Below are 19,200 nucleotides of genomic sequence, written 5' to 3' on the forward strand. Positions count from 1 at the left end.
CCATGGGCCCGGCCCTCAGAGAACCTCACTCTGTCTGTGGGCTGGAACTGAAATACCCAGTACTGTCCACTGCGCCCGCTTCGTGTCCTTAAGTACTTTATGTTGTCTGAATTCGGTGCCACACAAGACGCAGGCATGGACCTTGGAGTGGAACACTCATTGGACATTGCAAAGGGCAAACCGGCTGTGTGTGCGCACTGCACCTGGCAAGTTGGATGGCTTCCTGGAGACACGGGCCTGGGCTCGCAGGCAGGGCAGTTGTGCCTCAGATGTCTGCGTCCGGGAGGCGGGGCCGTCATGGGTGACAGCCACTACCTCTTCATCCATTGGTCGTGGAGCAACAGTAGCGGTCTGGGCGTGGCTGGGCGCCTTGGCCCCATGACGACGGCAGAGCGCGCCAAGCCATGCGCATGCGCCCGATGCCGAGCCGGACCTCGAGGCTCCCGGAAGTTCCCAGAGCCGGAAGCTGCCTGTGGCTCAGCTTCTCTAGCTGCTGCCCGGGGTGTGCAGCTCAAGGCTTTCGGCCTTGTGTACCCGGCGCAGCTGAGCCTGCTGAGGACCAGGGCAGCATGGCGAATGAGGCGGGCTCCCGGGAGGAAGGGTCTTCCGCCGAACCCTGGATGAAGGTAGGTATGGGAAAGGGCCCTCGGGGGGCAGGGGCAGGTAGGCCTCTTGGGGAGCAGCGGCCAGAGGCCAGTACTGGCGTGGGGTGTGCGACCCAGGCAGAGTTGGGTGGGACGTCCGAGGAGGCCTCCTGGACCGGGGTTGAAGCTGTGCAGGAAAGCGAGTCCTTGGCAGAGAGGGAGGCGGGGGCGACCGGGCGGGAGGTGGCGCTAGTTTTGTTTGAGGCAGTGGAGGTGGTGGAGGTCGCTGTGGAGGAGGGAAGAGGAGAAACCGGAAGAGGCGTGTGAGGAAGGAAAAGTCGAGGACCAGTAGGATAAAGAGCTGGAAGACGTGGTGCTGTCCTTGTGGATGGAATGGCGGTGGCAGAGGTCGTTGAGTGGCAGGAGGAGCAGGAAGAGAAGGGGTGATCTGAAGAGGGAGAAGAGGAGAGAGAAGTCGAGGAGCAGGATGATGTGGTGCTTGTGTTGGTGGATGTTATTCAGGAGGTGGAGGCAGTTGAGCAGGACGAGGAGAAGGAGGAGCAGGAGCAGTGGAAGGGGGAGTGGGCGCAGCATGTGATGGACGGTGAGAGGGTGGTGTAGGAGCCTGACAGGGAAGAGGAGGAGGAGGAATTTGAGGAAAAAGTTCAGGAAGAAGACGTGGGGGAGGAAACTCTGATGCAACTTGTAGAGCCTGAGGAGAAGCTTGAATAGAAGACCCGGACACAGACTCTGTGGAGCCCCATGTTGTCCTTATCCCCTCTGTAGTCGCTGGAGGCCCTTCAGTTAGAGATGGAGCCCGTGAACAACCAAGCCAGGACGGCCTTTGCTTGTTTGAGGCAGAACCTGGTGCAGAGACGTAGGACTCTTCTCGGTCACCGAAGGTCCATCATCCAGGGCATCCCTGGCTTCTGGGCCAAAGCCGTATCCTTTCGAATCTCGCTTTGTACTGACCGGTAGGAGCATGGGCAAGGGTAATAGCAATCGATCCATGGGACAGCTCAGCATGAGAATATACAGGCTTTTCTGGCCGGTTGCTCAGTTGTTTAGAGAATGGTACTGATAGCACCAAGGACCAGTGTTCCGTCCCTGTACTGGAAAACATCTGCTTGGGGGGTGTGGGGGAAGGTACAGACTGAGGGAAGACGGAGCTGCAGCCACACTCGTGCAAATACAAATACTTATGGCACAGAGACACTAACTCGGGCGGAGAATTAGAAGTCATTCTGGATCAGTGTCGTGAATAGCACAAAGGAGTTCTCATGTAGAAAAGGTGTTTGAAGGACAGGCTTTCCGGACAATAATGCTGTAGGAAAGTGTATGAATTCCCACCCTAGTCAGTCAGAGCTGATAAAGTGCATACTTAGATACAAGCAGATTCACTTTTGCCCCTAGTACATCAGGGACACATAGAGCTCAGCATCCCTCAGAAAGGAGCCCCTCCCTGTGTCAACGTGGACAGTCTCCCGTTTAAGGCCACGCAAGGCACCCATTGCCTTGAGTGTGTCTCATGAAAGGCAGGGAGGGCACAGTGCATAAGGTGTGGGAGACACAATGTGTGAGGTGTGGGAGACCCCTGCGCAACACACTCTCCTAGCTGTTTAAACATGCTCAGTTGCTTCTAGCGCCTACTTCCGTAGCATGGAATGGCTCCTTGACCTGAGGCAGATTGTGAACCACCCCGAGATGTTGGCCATGATCAGCGATGAAGATGAAGACTTGCTTAGCTACATGATCGACTTGGAGGTCAGAACTAGTGAGACTGAGGCTGGAAGGTTGAGCGGGGAAGGATAAGAGAAGCAATTCTTTCAGGCAAACAGAAAAGGGTAGGTGACCTGAAAAGAAATTTTAGCCTTCTCCACTTTGTCATGACAGGTGGAGGAAATCAGGCATCCCATTCACTGCTGCAAGATCATGATGTTCTTTCGGGACAACCCGTACTTCCGGAATAAAGTGATTATTAAGGAATATCTCATTAATGTCACCGGTAGGAGGTGGATCCCAGGATGGGTAGTGAAGGTGCTGGGTTTATCATCGTCAGCATGCTCCAACCCCTTCCTGTATACTTTTCTTCCCTGCAGGATATAGGGCATCTCATTCCACTCCAGTTCAGTGGTATCAGGATTATGAACATGAGGCTTATAGCCGCAGGCACCACAACAGCAGTGTTAACTTCTTCTTCAACTGGTTTTCTGACCACAACTTTGCAGGATCTAACAGGATCGCTGAGGTAGGGCCTCACTGCGAAAATTCAGAAATGACCAGGGAGGGTTCCCAGCCTTCTTGGGAATGGTGTCTGAACCCTGAGCGGTCCTGTCCTGGTTCCCCTAACAGATCATCTGTGAAGACCTATGGCTCAATCCCCTGCGGTACCACATGAGGATGCAGGTGCCTGGACAGGGAACCGAGATGGCAGGTGAGCAGCTCGGGAAGTAGGGGCTGAAATGCATGTTTTTGGGTACCTGGACACTCATTTCACAAGTGTAGAAATTGAAAGACAGGGAATGACACAAACCAGGTCACCCAGGGCATCAAGATGAAACAGGAACATTGGAGAAACTGCACTGCAAAACAAGTTAGAGCTGGGGAAGCTTAAGCCCACTGCACTGTAGTCAGTGTCTGGAGTCGTTTGGACAGAAGCAAAGTTCAATCCTTTACTTCTCTGAACTTAATTCCATGACAGCCAACCCCACCCTCAGTCATTTCTCCAGCCCCTTAAATTTTGGCTCATCAAATGTTCCTCCTTTCACCCTTTCCACAAAAGGCTATGAATATTTGTACAGTCTCTCATTCCTTTCTCTCATCAATTTTCCATTTTGGTAATCAGGTGTCTTTTAATTTTCTTGTTTATCTCCTTAGCTTATTCTACTCATACAGAGAACACTGGCAGTGGGGCAGATGTGACGGAGAGCAATTGCTAACACATGGTAAGGGGAAATTGAAGAGGTCACAAACGGGGAAGGGCTAGTTTTTCCTGGGCAGGACCTTGCATAATTAAAGCAATTTTTAACATTTTTCCGAGAAAATGAGTTTTTATGTGTGTTTGTGTGTTTTAGAGTATTCCAAGTTTTTGAGTTGAATATCTCGGAGCATCAAACTTTACCTAAAAAAGCAGAACTTCTAAAATGTGACTTCAGATACAGTGTTCTCATGCTCAGGATTGAAAGAAAAGCAGATCCGGTGATGAAAAATGCAGACAGCAAGACACTTGGATAAAATCGGATTGGTGTGAAGGAGAAATAAACACCATCAAGCGTACGTGTCTCTGTGTATGTGCTTGTGTACTGGATTGGGGTGAGATTATACATAGGTCAAATCCACGTGGGATTTTTAATTCTTTGTCCAGGAACTGTCAGGCTGTGGAGGATCTGGGCTTATAAAGTTGTAGAGAGCAGATACACCAAGGTTTAGGATTCCGTCTGAGGACTTTTTTTTTTTCCTTCCCCACAGAGCAGGGGTTGTGGAGAAAGAAGAAAGGAAAGAGAAACAGTTTAGTTTGACACTTCTTGTTTTTCCCAGGAATGGGAGGGTAGTTCAAAGAAAGGACCTAGTGATTACAGAAGTAAAATAATCAGGGTGAAATTTTCTTGCACAGGGTTCCTCCAAATATCCTCTTTTGTGCATATTGTCAGACGCGTTAGGAGAATTCAAGGTGCAACTGTTAAAGTTCGTTTCTCTTCTGAACCAAACGTCATCCTTAGGTAGATGAATGCACAGTGCTTTGCTGGGACAATCAACCTGTCAGGGCCAGGCTTCCCAGCAACATTTTAAGAAATGGGAATATAAGGTATATGAAGGGACTGTGGGAAAGGACACAAAGGGATGAGGGAAGGCAGTGAAGGTGTGGCTTTGTTTCTTGCAAAGGTGACTAAGTGAAAAGATAAACTTTTGGGAAAAAGCAGGTCTCCTCATAGTTGTATGTGAGTGCCGTTGTTTTTCCAGGTGACTGAGTTTGGGCAAAAAATATAAACAGAGCAGGGAGGTGGAGTGGTTGAATATACAACTGCCAGACTTTCACCCATGTGCTGTCTGTCCCTAGATGATCCTAGATGTAGACTTTATTCTTAATATTCCTATTTTCAGATGGTCTAAGCTTTTACGCAAGACCCTGTGTATTAGGTGAAGATCCCAAAAAGTAAATAGGTAAAGCCATTATGAGTACATTCCTTTCTTGGTATACTCCAGTGAGAATGCTGTCTTAGTAAATGATACCCCACTCCGCATTAGGAACCCAGAAACCTTTCATTTTCTGTGGTGTTTTCAGCATGTTGTGCATAAGGTTAACATAAAAGGAAAGAACGGGACAGGCTTTCTAAGCAGCTTGATCCATCTTGATCCAAACAGCAGGAACCTTTTCCGGTGCCATGTGCTGCTACCTATCTTCCATTGTGCTTGTAAAAGAAAGCAGTTCCAGAAGCCCTGCATGAGAGCAGGTCAGCAGATTTCTGTGTGCCCTTTTCTTAGTATTTAGCGGCAAGTTTAGGGGTCTTACTTAGCGTTTAATGAATGGAGAAAAGGTTAGGAAAGCGTTCTCCAAATACTTATCTCCTGCTAGCCCTTGGTTGCCAGTTTTAACTGTAGCTGCTCTTGGAGTGAAATGTGAGGAGAACTTGCATGGAGGGTCTAGCAAAACCGTAGCTGTCTACTGTTGACTAAACTGCTACTGCCTAGTGGCTTGGTCATGTCCACCCAAGAGAATGCAGCTTCCTGAGTTTCGTCCTTGACTCATCCGCGTAATTCAGTCATATTACTGCTTTCCCATGGTCCCGCTGTTTTGGGGGTTACCAAAAGAAGTGTGAAATTGTACATTTTCCCTAATGCTTCCTTCCATTGAGTATCAGTGCATGTGGGCCTCATAATCACATGATTAATTTGTGAGCATTCTGACTTGATATCTCTGAACCACATTTGTTTTTCCTGATGTCAGTGTCTCTGTTTAAAATTCAAATTGTGTGTCTACATTTCCCCAGGTTTCTTTCTCATTCTGTGTGTGAGTGTGTGTCTCTTCCTCTGACTCTGCCTATACTTTTATCACCTGATATCATTTATCCTTGCTGATGTACACTGAACATCTCTACAATGGTTTCAATATTTTCATCTCCTTGCTTTGCTATCTGCCACGCTGTTACCGTTTGTTCATTCATTCCTATATAGTTTGTGTCTGAGTCTGTCTCCAAGGGAATTTGGCTGTTTTCTCCATTTCTGCATCAAATCTTTCTATCTCCTTTAACTGAGATTTTCTGTGAGTTATTTTTGTGAGACACAGAAATGCTTTACTATAGGCATGACTAACCTTGTTACATATTTAGAAACAGGGATAGCTTGTGCACTCACTGAAGTTAACAATGAACATAAATCCCACTTGGATCACATAAGAGAGGCTTTCGGAAAAGTCAGTAACAACTCTGCCCCCTAGTTCTGCCCCCTTTACCCCTCGCCCCCAGAAGAGAATGAATGCTTTGAAGGGATGTGTCAGGTCGTTTTCAAGGTGGGGGCAATCTTAGGTTTACTTGTAAGGTTTGCTTGTAAGAGTTCTGTAAACACAGTGCAGTGGTGAATGGAGTTGATGGTCACAGCCCCTCCAGTTTTTAACTGGATTATTCCTTTAATAAACATAATCTATGCACAATTTCTTCATGATTTGTTTGTTCTAAGCTATTTATGTATGGGTTTGTCATTGCATGAGAAGGTGTCAAAAAATCTCTATTCTCGTTGACCTCCTGCAGAGAAGTGAGAGGGGGACATACACTAAACAGGGCATTCAGAAAGGGCAGGTAACAGTGTGAGCCTATTTTGCCTACAGGGTCTGGGTGTTGAAGAAATGTGAGGGCTTCAGAAAGAGATAATTTGGTCTAAAGGCTTCTAAGCCAAGGAACATTCTATCTGACCTTTCATGTCTTCTCAAGAATTTTGGGAGTTTGAGCAATTATTCTTCGAAATGTTTTTTTTTTTTTTTTTCCTGCCCTTTTCTCTATAGCCTCTCTTCTGGGACTGTCATTCTGGGGATCGACTGTCCCTCAAAACTCACTGGGGCTTGACCTCCATTGTAACAGTGCTAAGAGGGTGGGAAGTACTATTATAATATTTGCAAGATAGGGCCTTTGAGGAGGGATTGGATTGTGAGTACTATGCCCTTGTCCATGAAGTAATGAGTTATCATGGGTGTGGTTCTGACAGCTTTAGAAGGAAAGCAAGTGAGCAGGTTAGCTCTCTTGCTCACCCATTCTCTCCCTGCATTGCTGTGGAGTCGCCACCAAGAAGAAGGCCCTCACCGGATGTGTTTCCTGGACCTTGGACTTCCCAGCCTCCAGAACTGTAAGAAACATGTTTTGTTTCTTTATAAATCACTCAGTTTCATGTTTTCTGTTATCGGCAACAGAAGTGGATTAATACAATTGGCTTGCTTTATGGGGATCACACAGTCTCCTAGGCTGTGTTTAATTTTTTCTTTCTTCTCTCTTTCTGCTCGTCATACAGGATCATTTCAAGTGACCTAACTAAGTTTTCTGATTTTTTCTTCTGCATGCTCAAACCTTCCTTTGAAACCTCTAGTGAAGCTGTCAATTCACATGTTATGGTTTTCGAGCTGTTGATTTCTATCTCCTTATTGAGAACCTCTATTTGGTTAGACATTGTTCCCTTGGTTTCTTTTATTTCTTTGTGCATCATTCCCTTTACCTCTTGGACATATGTATGACATTTGTTTTGGGTGATTTAAAGACTGTCTAATAAGTTCATTGGCTGGGATTCCCCACCCACCATTTTTAAAATTATCATCATCATCATCATCATTACTATTTTCCCGTGAATGGGAAGTGCTTTCATGTTTCTTTGCATGCTTTGAAAAGTTTTCCCGTTTGTTAGGTTTTTGTTTTGTTTTGTTTTTGAAAACTGGAATTTATGATTATTGTAATGTAGTAATTTTGGAGAACACGTTATTCTCCCTTACCATGGTTTATTTCTGATCATTATAGTCGATTTTTTTAAACTTACTTTTCAAAACTGTTTTGAGTAGACCATATTTGTCGTGTGCAATCACTGATGTCTCTGTTCCATTAAGCAGTAATTTGGGAGACATTTCTTTATGTGCCCAGAACAAAATGTAAGACAGGACAAATAAAAAAATGCTGTCTTGTTCTTTTCAGATTGGCTCAGAATTTTGGTACACCGTCAAAACTATACGAGCAGTTTACATCTGCTCAAGTCTTCTCTTGTGGATTACCTGAAGCCTAAAGATGAGCCTGAGAGAAAAGCTTGCTGTATTAGTCTGTTTTTGTTGCTTATAAAAAAATACCTGAACTGGGTGATTTATAAAGAAAATGAAATTTATTGCAAAAGTTTCTGAGGCTGGGAAGTCCAAAGTCCATCTGGTGGTGGCAACAGTGAACCAGGGGTCTCACGCTGCAAGATGGTGGAAGCTGAGAGAGAGAGAGAGCAGAGAGACAGACTCTCCTCTTCTTTTAAAGTCCTCAGAACAACGTCCCTCACCACCATTTTTAAACCATTCACTACTGCATGGTGCTATAATCCAATCACCCCTTCAGGGATCCACCCAGAGCGGCCAATCCCTGAGGTTTTGGGCGGATTGTCCACAAGGCAGGAAAGACCAGGTCCCGACTTACCACCCGAGCCTAGGACTAAGGGGAGCCTGTGACTGACAGGCTTGGCTCTTCCCTACTCTCCGCCCCTTTATGCCCTTCTGATCGCTCACTGGTGGGAGAGTTTGGGTCACAACTCTGATAGGTGGTTTGGTGGTACCGGTGGCTGCGTGGCCGTTTCAACCGGAGAGGATCCCAGCGGGCACCAGCCAGGGTGGGCAGCGGGGCAGGAGAAAGCCAGGGAGACTGACAGGAACTCGGGAAGTCTTTGCCGTGCAGTAAGAAACCCTTGTAAACCTTTAGCCCGAGACCTTCAAATTTCAGCCTGGGAAACCCCAGATCCCCTGATCCCCAAGAGACCTCGAATCCGCTAACCTGGACCGACCTCAAACCCCCTCGGCCTGAGACCCCGACGCACCTCAGCTTCAGACACCTCAAATCTACCGTTCACCCACAGGAACGCCAAATCCTCTAATGCTTAGAGTCCAAACACCCTAAGCCTGAGGAATCACCATTCCCCTCAGCCTGGGAAACGCTAAATACCACAGCCACAGAGAGACCGAATTTCCCCGAGCTCAGAGATCCTACTCAGCCTGGAAACGTCCTTCTGCTTCAAAGACCCCCAAATAACGTCAGTGTCAGAGAGCCTAATGCCCCCTAATGAGAGACCCCAAATCTCCTTAGTCTGAGAGACCCCGAGTTTCCTCATCCTCAAAAATGCGAAATCCTCTCATCCTGAGGGACCCCAAACTCCCTTTACCTGATGAATCCCAAAGCCTCTCGACCTGAGTATCCCAAACCTCTTCAGCATGAAAGACCCAAAATCTTGTCCTGAAAAACCCCAAATACTATCAGCCTGAGATACCCCAAATCCCCTCGACCCCAAAACCCCCAGAACCTCAGCCTGAGAGACCCCAAATCTCATTGGCCTTGGAGACACCAAATCTCCTCAGCCTGTGGGATTGCTGCTCCTTAGAGATCCAGACTGCTTTACTCCCACAGTTTTCCAGAATCTCCAGTTGAAGATCCCAGAAGCTTCCTATGAGAAATGTTCATTTCCTCTCGGTGGAGCTGGTGAGTCTGACCCGAGTCCCATCAGTCAGGGGGCCTCAAAGTCTCCATGGGCCTCCCCCGGCCCTCACATCTCAGGACTCTCCTCGAAGACACCTAAGCTTTGACCCTCAGGCACCTTTGCCACCCTTCCTCAGATGCGTCAAGATGCAGGGGAACTGAAACAAAACAGCTTACATTAGGTGGTCTGTTGTGGCCAGCAGAGACCCTCCCCCTATCCCATCAATAGCCCTCAGACCCCCCCAACGTCCTCCAGTCCTTGCAAGGTCTCCACATCTTCCTGGTCTGGACAACCTGGCCAAGTGGAGAAGACAGAGCCTGGCTGTGCATAATGGTCTGGGCTGTGGCCTCCTCTCAGCACCATCTCTTTCCACAGGAACGTTGGCCTTGTAGCTGGGAGACTCAAGGGTTCTTCCCAACCTTGGAGTTGGAGCAGGGAGTTGCCAGCCTGTCCCAGCACCAAGAGCCCCAACAGGTCCCCGGAGGAGACCCCTGAGGGAGATGCAGGGAGTACAGGGCAGAAGCCCAAGGTGAGAGGTGGGGGAAGTGAAGCTGGGCTCCAAGCAGGATCTGTAAGAAGGATGGAGAGGGGGACCTAGTGACAGGAGCTGGTGTCTGGAGGGCCACAGACCCATGGCCTGCAACTCTGTGTGACCCTGGCTGTGAATGTGCGTGGAGTGGGGACAATTTGTCCCGTCTGGGACATGGAAGAGAAAAGGACACTGGAATCAAACTCTCTGGGTTGGGGAGAGCTAGGAAACTGCTGTGTCCTCTCCAACAGGACACAATATGGGGAGGGCGGGAACAAATGTCTTTATCGTTGTTTCACAGAGACCACCCCAAGGCCCCAGGCTGTGTTCTGCTTGTTCTGATTACAAGGTCGAAGAAAAGGCCCCACTCGGCGTTGTGATGTATACAGTAAATCAGTGATGAACTATGTTATTTTCTCTAGGCTAAAGATGCTTTCAAAGGCATTTCTATATAGTTCTCCAAGGAAGAATGGGCAGAGATGGGAGAATTGAAGAAAATTTGCTATAGGCATGTGAAAAAGAACTATAATGAACTGATTAATATAGGTTACTGCAAGTGCTGGCTGCAGACCAGCCTGGGAAATACAAAACAGGTCTTCTGTCCCTGTATTATTTTGGCTCTCTCTTGGTGGCTGCATCTGCCCACAGTTCCCCTCTGTATGGAGACAAATCTGGAGGGGAAATTTTGTTCTTTTTGTTTGTCAGTGCATGGCTGAGTGTCGGCACTAGTCATGCAGAGCTCACATCTTGACCTTGTTCAAGACTCTCCCAGCCCATGCTGAGCCACACTGGCTTTGTGGTGCTTTCCATTGCCACCACCCTTTGTTCCTCCTCCCACCTCTTCCCTTTTAGGACAAAGATTTGGCTTCTTTCTAGGTCTCAGAGCCCCTCGAACAGCTTTCATGTGTCAATGAAGGCAGGCCAAACTCCATGTGGATGACACTGAGGATTCCAATGAAGAATGGATACCTAGGCAGAAAGATGAGGGGCCAGGAGGAATTAGAAGTGACCTCCTGAAACCAGCCTGGGTTGATGTCTCGGCTTTATCTTAGGAGTTAACAAAGGAGACCATGTTCTCTCAAAAACAAATGTTCAACAAACAAGCAAGATGCGAAACAGTATATACAGTAAGAGGCTGTTCATATAAAGGTTTTAAACGTGTAAAATAATTACATATTTTATTTACAGATACAGTAATAAGTGCTAAAAGTATAAAAACCTGAATGTGAGTAAGAAATACCAAACTCAGAAGTTATCATCACAAGAGAAGGAGGAAGGGCTGGCAGGTGGCTTCACTATGTCATAGTTAGCTTTTTTGTTTGTTTTATTTTTATTTTTACTTTTGAATTTTGAAATAAAAAGTAGAAATAAAAACATCTCAAGCAGCTGTGGCAGAATGTTGAAATGGGACTGCATGGTGGTGGATTTATGTTTTCCAGCATTATTCTCTGTACTTTTCTATATGTTTAAAGTTTACCATTCTTTAAAGTCATAAAAAAAAAGACTGGTTTTGCTAAACATTGTTAATTAATTAATGGGCAATTTAACTAAACCTTAATTGAACTGTAAACCCACCAAAGAGCTTTCTAACCCTAATCTCATAATAGTGCAGTCATTGGATCAAGTGTCTTCGAAGAAGAAATGACGAACCCCACGGTTTGTCACACATCATTATCTGGATTCAGTTAAATCCCCACCTTAGTCAATTTATTGTTTCTTATTGTGGTAAGAAATCGCATAACATAAACTCACCCTCCTAATAGTTTTTGAGTGTTTGATATTATTAGCTATATACACACTAATGTGCAAGAAACTGCTAGAACTTTTCCATCTTGCATGACTATAAAACTATACCCATTGAACAACAACACCCCATTTCCTCCTGCCCCAGCTCTTGGCAACAATTCTACTTTGTTTCTATGAATTTGATTACTTTTGATACCTCATATAATGAACCATGCCATATTTGGCTTATTGTGACTGGCTTCTTTAACTTAGTAAAATGTCTTCAGGATTTATCCATGTGGCAGCATATGGCAGGGTTTCTTTATTTTTTATGGCTAAATAATCTTCCATTGTATTTCTATACCACATTTTCCTTATCCATTCATTTTTTAATAGATATTTAGGTTACTTCCACCTCTTGGGGGGAATCTCTCTCTTCCTCTTCTTATAAAAAGCACTAATCTCATCATGAGGACCCCACCCTCATGAACTCATCTAGCCATAGTTACTTCCTGAAAGCTCCAGCTCCAAATATTATCACACCAGGGAGTAGGGTTTCAAAATATGAATTTTGGAGGAAAAAAACCCAGTTATAGCACCCACTCTTTTAACTGAGTTTTTTTCTTGTTGAGCTGTAGGAATTCTTTATATATTCTAGGTATGAACCCCTCATCAGATAAATATTTTCTTCCATTCTGTAGGTTGCCTTTTCACTCCTTGATTGTTTCCTTTGGTGCTCAGAAGTTTTTAAGTTTTACATAGTTCTCTTTGTCTATTTTTGCTTTTGTCACTTATGCTTTGGTGTCATTTCCAAGAAATTGTGGCCAAATTCAATTTCTTGAAGCTTTCCCCCATGTCTCCTTCTTGAAGTTTTATACTTTTGGGTGTTACATGAAGGCCTTGAATCTATTTTGATGTAATTTTTGTATGTAGTGTAACATAGGGTCAATCTTCATTTTTTTTGCATATGGCGATCGAGTTTTCCCAATACCATCTCTTGAAGAGACTGTCCTTTCCTCCATTGTGTGGTTTTGTTCAGCGTTTTTTCATGAAAGTCAAGCCAATATATTTTTCTAAAAAAATAAATGTAATAGAAACCTTGTCAACACAAGATGAAGCAGAGATGAGGTTTTGTTTTGTTTTGCTTGTTTTTTGGTGGGTGACCAGTTACTTCAGTTGGTTAGAGTGTGGTGTTAACACCAAGATCCAGAGCTCTATTTTTAAAAAACATTTTAAGAAAATTAGCAGTGCCTCCAATAGAAGCAAAGGTCTTCATGGTACTTCAGAAACCATTTTCAAATCACCCTTGGATAATACTTGGAATTGTCACTCTCTAGTTCAGAATTCTCTGTCCCTAATGAGAATCTTCTGAGCTTGGAAATATTTACCAATCAAAACACTGATTTCTCATCACCTTTTAGTCAAACCTCCTTGGGTGGTCTTCAGAGTGGAACAAAGTAAACACAAGAAGGTGAGTACCTGAAAAATCCTATTGACACGACAGTCTTCCTCATGTAAGATCCAAACACAGGTAAGAGAAGGAGAATGCAGAGTATCGTAGGACTGCTTCCTTCCTTTACTGATCTCTTTAGCACAATGTCGGACATCAACATTTTAAGAGTTAATAAGAAGAGCAATGATAATCACTACTGCTTGTTTTATTTTTGCAATATTTCAGACTTTATTTTAAGCATTGTAAGTGAATAAACTCACTCAAACCTTACAACAACCCTATGAAGTTGGTACTGTAAGCATAACCATTTTGTGGATGAGAAAACTGAAGTACAGAAATGTTAGATTATGCCTGACATCACAGTCAGTAGTGGTTCAGTCAAATCTAATACTCCTTCCTTCCCTAAGTACTTAAGAGCTGATTAAAACTTTCTTCTTTTGTAAAGTTCATGCTGCCTTACTCATACACCTTTACATTATTCATCTGACTGATTATTTCAACCCGATTCTTCTCTGCTGTGCTAAGTGAGAGATATGCTAAGACAGTCTGAGGGGAGCTTGCAATATACAGTCAATTTACATTGTGCCTTGTCCCAGATGAAGACGGAGATAGTTCCTACTCTCTCATAAGGGACCCATTCGGATATGAGAAGACTGCTCCTAGCCCTGAGTAGTTTGAGGTTTGATTGAGAAACATCAGATAGGAGAATGACTTAGCACTTCATGTATATTACACTATTCAGTAGAAATGTATCCTGGTACTGATTTTAAATGCTCATCCCTGTAGGGAGAAGTTAACTGCTCCTTCCTCTGGGCCTGAACTAGGCAAATCTCATGCTGTTTGTAATCATTTGTATAGCCTGCCACCTCTGTATTACGAGCTCTTTGAGAGCGTGGTCCATACCTGATTATTCTCAGGATTCCCAGGCCCAACTCAGAGCCCCTGATGACCCCCTCAGTGTTTTCTGAATAATTACAAATTTTTCAAATAAAAAATAGAGGTAACAGGGTCAGAGAATGCTGAAGATAATATCTTTGAATTAGATTTTGACTGTAGAGATGGTTGAGGAGGAAAATTGATGTCAGGACTATAAGAGAAATTATTAATCTCATATTTGTACTGTATTGGATGACACAAAACACTTTGGTGAACGTTATTACATTTCATGTTCACTGTACCATTAAGAATTAGCATGTATGCCAATTTACGGACCGGGAAACTGAATAGAATTAGCTGATAGTACACCCTTACTTAGGCAGAATTGGTACAGGAACTAGTTAGTTCAATTTCAAAGTTAAATATTCCTTCCAAGATATGGCAGTTTGCAACTCTTAGCATCACTTTCTTAGTTGTCTAGATAACCTTTATGCCAACTGTTTCTTCTCTTCCCAACCTCACTGTTCATTCTCCAGATGTGTTTTGTACCCTCTGTGCTTTTCTACATTTCTCCTTCTGTCAAATGTCTACTAGTTCATAAAAGATCCCCTCTTTTTCCCTATGAGCCCCTACCTCCTTCTTTCACAGACCTTGTTGAGTCTCCAGGTAGTCTTCCAGATTATTCTCCCTCCCTCGCTCTCATGTATATATAGAAAGTTGAAGGAAAAGAGCCTTAAGACTGTCCTGCCCACACAGGCCTTTCCCTTTCTCTCTGGTATTCTGTCACTCCAAGTTTGTCCAGGGATTGTTGAACCACTAACTAAAGTCATGCATGTGAAAACAGGTTGCAAGCCCTAAGGAACTAAAGAAATATATGTTGTCTTTTAATATGTGATTCTCACATTAAAGGGAATGGCCAGGTCACTGTTAAATAATGAATCTAGTTTGAAGAAATTGTTAGGAACAACAGATTTACTGAACACAAGGGACTCAGAGAAGGCCCAGAAACGAGTCTCCCTTCCTGCAGAAGCAAGTACCTCCGGACAGCGTTCTAGAGAAAAATTGGGTAAGAGAAAATAATTTGGGGACTTTAGTCCCTCTAGGTCCTTTAGAAAGGTTGATGAGTATGTTCTAGATATGTGGTGTAGACTTTCGATTGGCCTGTGCTTAAGCTGGACTAAGCTGAGACCAGAAGTTAGATGCTGTATTGAATAACATGTAAGAACAAACACTAACTCTGAAGTCACACACTTGTTATAATCCACGTAGAATCATTTGGACCTTGGGAAGACATTATAAATTCTCTGAGCTCATTAATGCTAATCTGTAAAATGAAGATAAAGACAAATGGCTCATATATTGTTTAAAAGCACTAAAATAAATATACATTCAAGGTGTCCAATAAATCCATCTGTGATAATAGAGACCACATTTTCTTACTGCATATCCCTGCCCTTGTTCAATGCCTAATATGTAATGCACCTTCAACAAATATTTTATGGATAAATAAATGCATGAATTAACTGTTTTGTGAGTAGAAAGTTTGGGAAGGTAAATCTGATCCTGGGAATCCAGAAACTAAAATTGAATTATGCATCTGTAGTCAGTGTGGGTGTAGAGTCTTAGTCTCTCTGAAATAATAGTTAAGAGGTAGTGAAGGGGTGGGGAGCCAGAGTATGTAGAAGGATAGACAATAATTTGATGGTAGGAGATTTCACATTTTCTGACGATATAGGGACAAACACTCCAGACTCTTAACTTCACTCACCTACTCTTCTCCAATGTAGAACTCAAGAGAAAGGAGATTGAAATGAAGATGTATAGCCTGCGAGAAAGGGTCATGCATACAAAGAGGTCTGTGAGCCTCAGGATGATGAGTACTTATGTAAGTGACCCTTTTGGCCCACTCATGGAGAAGGCTATATCCCGGTAGAATAATTTTATCTTCTTGTTTGACCCCAAATCATTCCTTTATTCTGGTGGCTTGGAATACAGGATTGAGGCTAAATTATGTAACTGCTGGGCTCTTTCTGAAGCTCTTTATATCCAGGAACATGCACTATACTTTTCCTAATCCCTGCTGCTCTTGCCTTCAGATTGTGAGCAATGCCAGAACATCTTCATCGACAGCTGACTGGCTCATAGACCCCCTACATTTGTAAAGGACAGTGCAGTGGACAAGGGGCCTTGCAACCACTCAGCCCTCACTTTGCCCCCTGGGCTGAGAATTGGGCCATCGGGCATCCCCGAGGCCGGGCTTGGAGAATGGAATGAGGCATCCAATCTGCTGTTGGGTCAGCACTTTGGTCCCTATGAGGGCCAGATCACAGAAGATGAAGGGGCAGCCAACAGCAGATACTCCTGAATGGTGAGAAGGGCCTACCTTAACCCCGTCTTCTGGCTTCCTATATCTCTTCTGTGCCTTTGGTGGGACATCACCTTCTACATGCTAGAACATGGATAGTGGCAACATGGTTAGCTCTGTGTACTTAGTGGTCTTTGCATGAACCTGGAACTCCTATTTAAAGGTCAGGGTGAGCGGGAGAAAAGTGGCACAGAGACAAAAAAAGTGCATTCTCCCTGTGGGGCCTCAGCTCTGACTGGACCAATCAACTCAGATGTGTAGATGATGCTGAGGAGTACACAGCATGTGTCACCATTGGTGGCTGAACCCATTCAGGCTCAAATGCATGGATGACAGTAGAATAAAATAATTCTGATGATTACCTGCCCATCAAACCCCAAAATGACTAACTTATTTTTCTGAGACTCAGATCACCAAGGGGAGAAACTGCTATGAGTATGTGGATGGAAAGGACAAATCTCGGGCCAACTGGATGAGGTAAGGCCAATAGGTTTCGGGTTCCAGCAGGGACACTCATCTCTCTCAAGCTCGGCTTCTTTCCTCCTCAGCATGCCTCCCTCGATGGTTTTTACAATCTCTGCTCCCCTTACAATGTTTTTCATATTATGAAAATCTAGGAAAAAAGAGATAAAATATAAATATTACCATTTTTTATGCAAAAACTAAATCTCTATGATAGACAAAATTGGGGCACCAGGATAAACGCTGAGGAGCCTAGATTCATTGCGGATGCTGGATTCGCACTTTAATTTACCTAATCAGCATTTATTAAGCACTTGCTTTATTCTAGTTTCGAAAATGGAGTACATCACATGAACAGATCACACAACCCATGCCCTCGTGGAGGACTATTGCGGGCAGATGTGAAACATTTAATTATAGGAGAAGTACACAAGGCCAAGACAACCTAAAACAAGGGACCTTTAATCTGTGAGGGCAGGAAATCTTGGCAGCTTCAGTGAAATTAAAACCTGAAGCCTGAGAAGTGAGCTGCAGGGTGGTCACGGGCCTCTGTGCTGCATGGACCAGCCCTTTTCCATGAGGGGCTCTCATTTTATTAGAAGAAAAGAATATGGACATGCTGTTATTATTCTGTATTATCATGCTAGGACAAAGGGACCTCTAAGTTTCTATGGGAACCCAGGGAGGCAGGTGAATGGCACCTAGGTAAACTATGGGAGATTAGAGAAAGGTCTCTTAAAAGAAGATAGAATTGGACTGAGTAAAGAATGATGTGTGCTAATCCAGAAGCGGAGTACATGATTGATCAAAGACCAAATTCTGTGCTATCAGCAGAAATCGATTCAGAGTTTAGAGAAGTGAGAAGTCAGTGTTTTATGGCCAATCAAGGTGGAAGTAAGTCTGGAATTGGGCTTTGAAGAATGGTTAAGTAGGCAAGGGGGGAAAAGCATTCCAGGCAGGATGAGCACCATAAGCAGGACTTGGAGAAAGAGGCTTAGGTATGAACAGCAGGTTCCTGGAGGAGGGTAACGGCATGGGCAGCCACAGCATGGGGGCCTTGACCATCTGGTGACAAGCCCAACACGGCCCTGGCAGGTAGTGGAGACTCACTGCCTGTTATTTTCTGTCCCTTTGTCTGCCTCAACCCCAGGTATGTGAACTGTGCCCGGGATGATGAGGAGCAGAACCTGGTGGCCTTTCAATACCATGGGCAGATCTTCTATCGAACTTGCCAGGTCATCAGGCCGGGCTGTGAACTGCTGGTCTGGTACGGGGATGAATATGGCCAGGAGCTGGGTATCAAGCGGGACAGCAAGTGGAAGAAAGAGCTCACAGCAGGGAGAGGTGGGCACCACTATTATTCTTTAAATAGGACAGAAGAGAAAGAATTCTCCTTGGGAATTTTCAGGGTACAACTCTTAAGTAGAGTAAAATGCAGTCTAAAGATGGAAAAATTTCAAATCAGGTGCTTCTGAAATTAAGGATTCATTTCATTTGCCTTTGACTTTTAGGGACAATTTATATTTTGAAATTTTTGTTCTGATTTTATTTTTTTAACTTCTTTATATGAAAAATATATAACAATATATAGTCCTGACGGGCTTAGAGACAAAGAACAAGTCTCAAGCACCTACCAGCTCTTTCATCAAGGCAGTTTCTTCTGGCTCTTTTAATTGTTTCTTAATTTCTTCCATATTTCTAAATAACATGCATATGTTGTTTTTCATTCATTCATTACTTCAATTAGTTGTCACGTGAATTGCTACTCTGTGCCATACAATGTTCCAGGAACAGGAAATACACACAGAACAGGATGATCAGAATATGTGCTCTTGAGCAGCTGACAAGTGAATTAAGGAAACACGCAGACACGCACAGGCACGTGCATATCAGACAGTGATTCGTGCTTTCAAGAAAACTCATCCAGAAAAGAGCCTAGAGATCATCATGAGGGGAGGGAGGGTGTGACAGGGGAAGGTCAGGGAAGGTTCCTCTCAGGACATAACATTTGAGAGGTGCAGAGTTGTGGGCAAAGGACTCCAGGCAGAGGGAGCAGCTCGTGCAACAGCCCTGAGGCAGGAGAGAGTGAGGGTGTTTGAGGAATGGCTGAGACCACCCAGGTGAAGGAAGCAGAGAAGGGAGCAGAGGTCAGAGAGATACACAGAAGCCTGGACATGTAGTGCCCATGATTCCTGCCCAGAAACTGGGGATTTTCCTAAGATGGAAACAATTGTGGAGTTTTGGTTAATTTTCAGAAAATAAACTGCAGTGGGTAATCCCATCAGAGGCCACTTTAGACTCCAGGTAAGAGAGGATGGTGGGTAGGATAAAGGTGGGAGTCAGGAGGTAAGAAGTCTGATTAGGGATATAATTAAAACAGAACTTTCTATTAAATTTGAAATGGCCTAAGACTGAATGAAATAACTCAAGTAGGAATATCTGGCGTGACACCCAAGGAAGGACATATTTTCATTTTATGTTTTGTGGACACAGAGAGAAGCAATTCACAATCTAGTTT

General features: G+C 44.4%; 1 protein-coding gene across 1 annotated transcript; it reads left to right on the forward strand.

Moving 5' to 3' along the window:
• The first annotated feature begins 297 nt into the window (after positions 1-297).
• LOC134368668 (testis-specific Y-encoded protein 3-like) lies at positions 298-15,989 on the forward strand. The gene is made up of 8 exons (XM_063085084.1): positions 298-537; positions 723-866; positions 1,371-1,526; positions 2,271-2,348; positions 2,478-2,589; positions 2,684-2,832; positions 2,937-3,018; positions 15,952-15,989. Exons 1-8 carry the CDS (start codon positions 298-300, stop codon positions 15,987-15,989), a joined length of 999 nt encoding a protein of 332 aa, XP_062941154.1.
• The last annotated feature ends 3,211 nt before the right edge of the window (positions 15,990-19,200 follow it).

Source organism: Cynocephalus volans, chromosome X (assembly GCF_027409185.1).
Source record: "Cynocephalus volans isolate mCynVol1 chromosome X, mCynVol1.pri, whole genome shotgun sequence".
NCBI lineage: Eukaryota > Metazoa > Chordata > Mammalia > Dermoptera > Cynocephalidae > Cynocephalus > Cynocephalus volans.

What these genes read in the sequence shown, in the direction of transcription:
- LOC134368668 (XM_063085084.1), top strand. Translation starts at nt 298, where the DNA reads ATGGGTGACAGCCACTACCTCTTCATCCATTGGTCGTGGAGCAACAGT. An exon ending in AGGCAGTGGAGGTGGTGGAG is followed by an intron (nt 867 to 1,370) that starts GTCGCTGTGGAG and finishes TCCCCTCTGTAG; the next exon opens with TCGCTGGAGGCCCTTCAGTT. An exon ending in CTGGCTTCTGGGCCAAAGCC is followed by an intron (nt 1,527 to 2,270) that starts GTATCCTTTCGA and finishes GACCTGAGGCAG; the next exon opens with ATTGTGAACCACCCCGAGAT.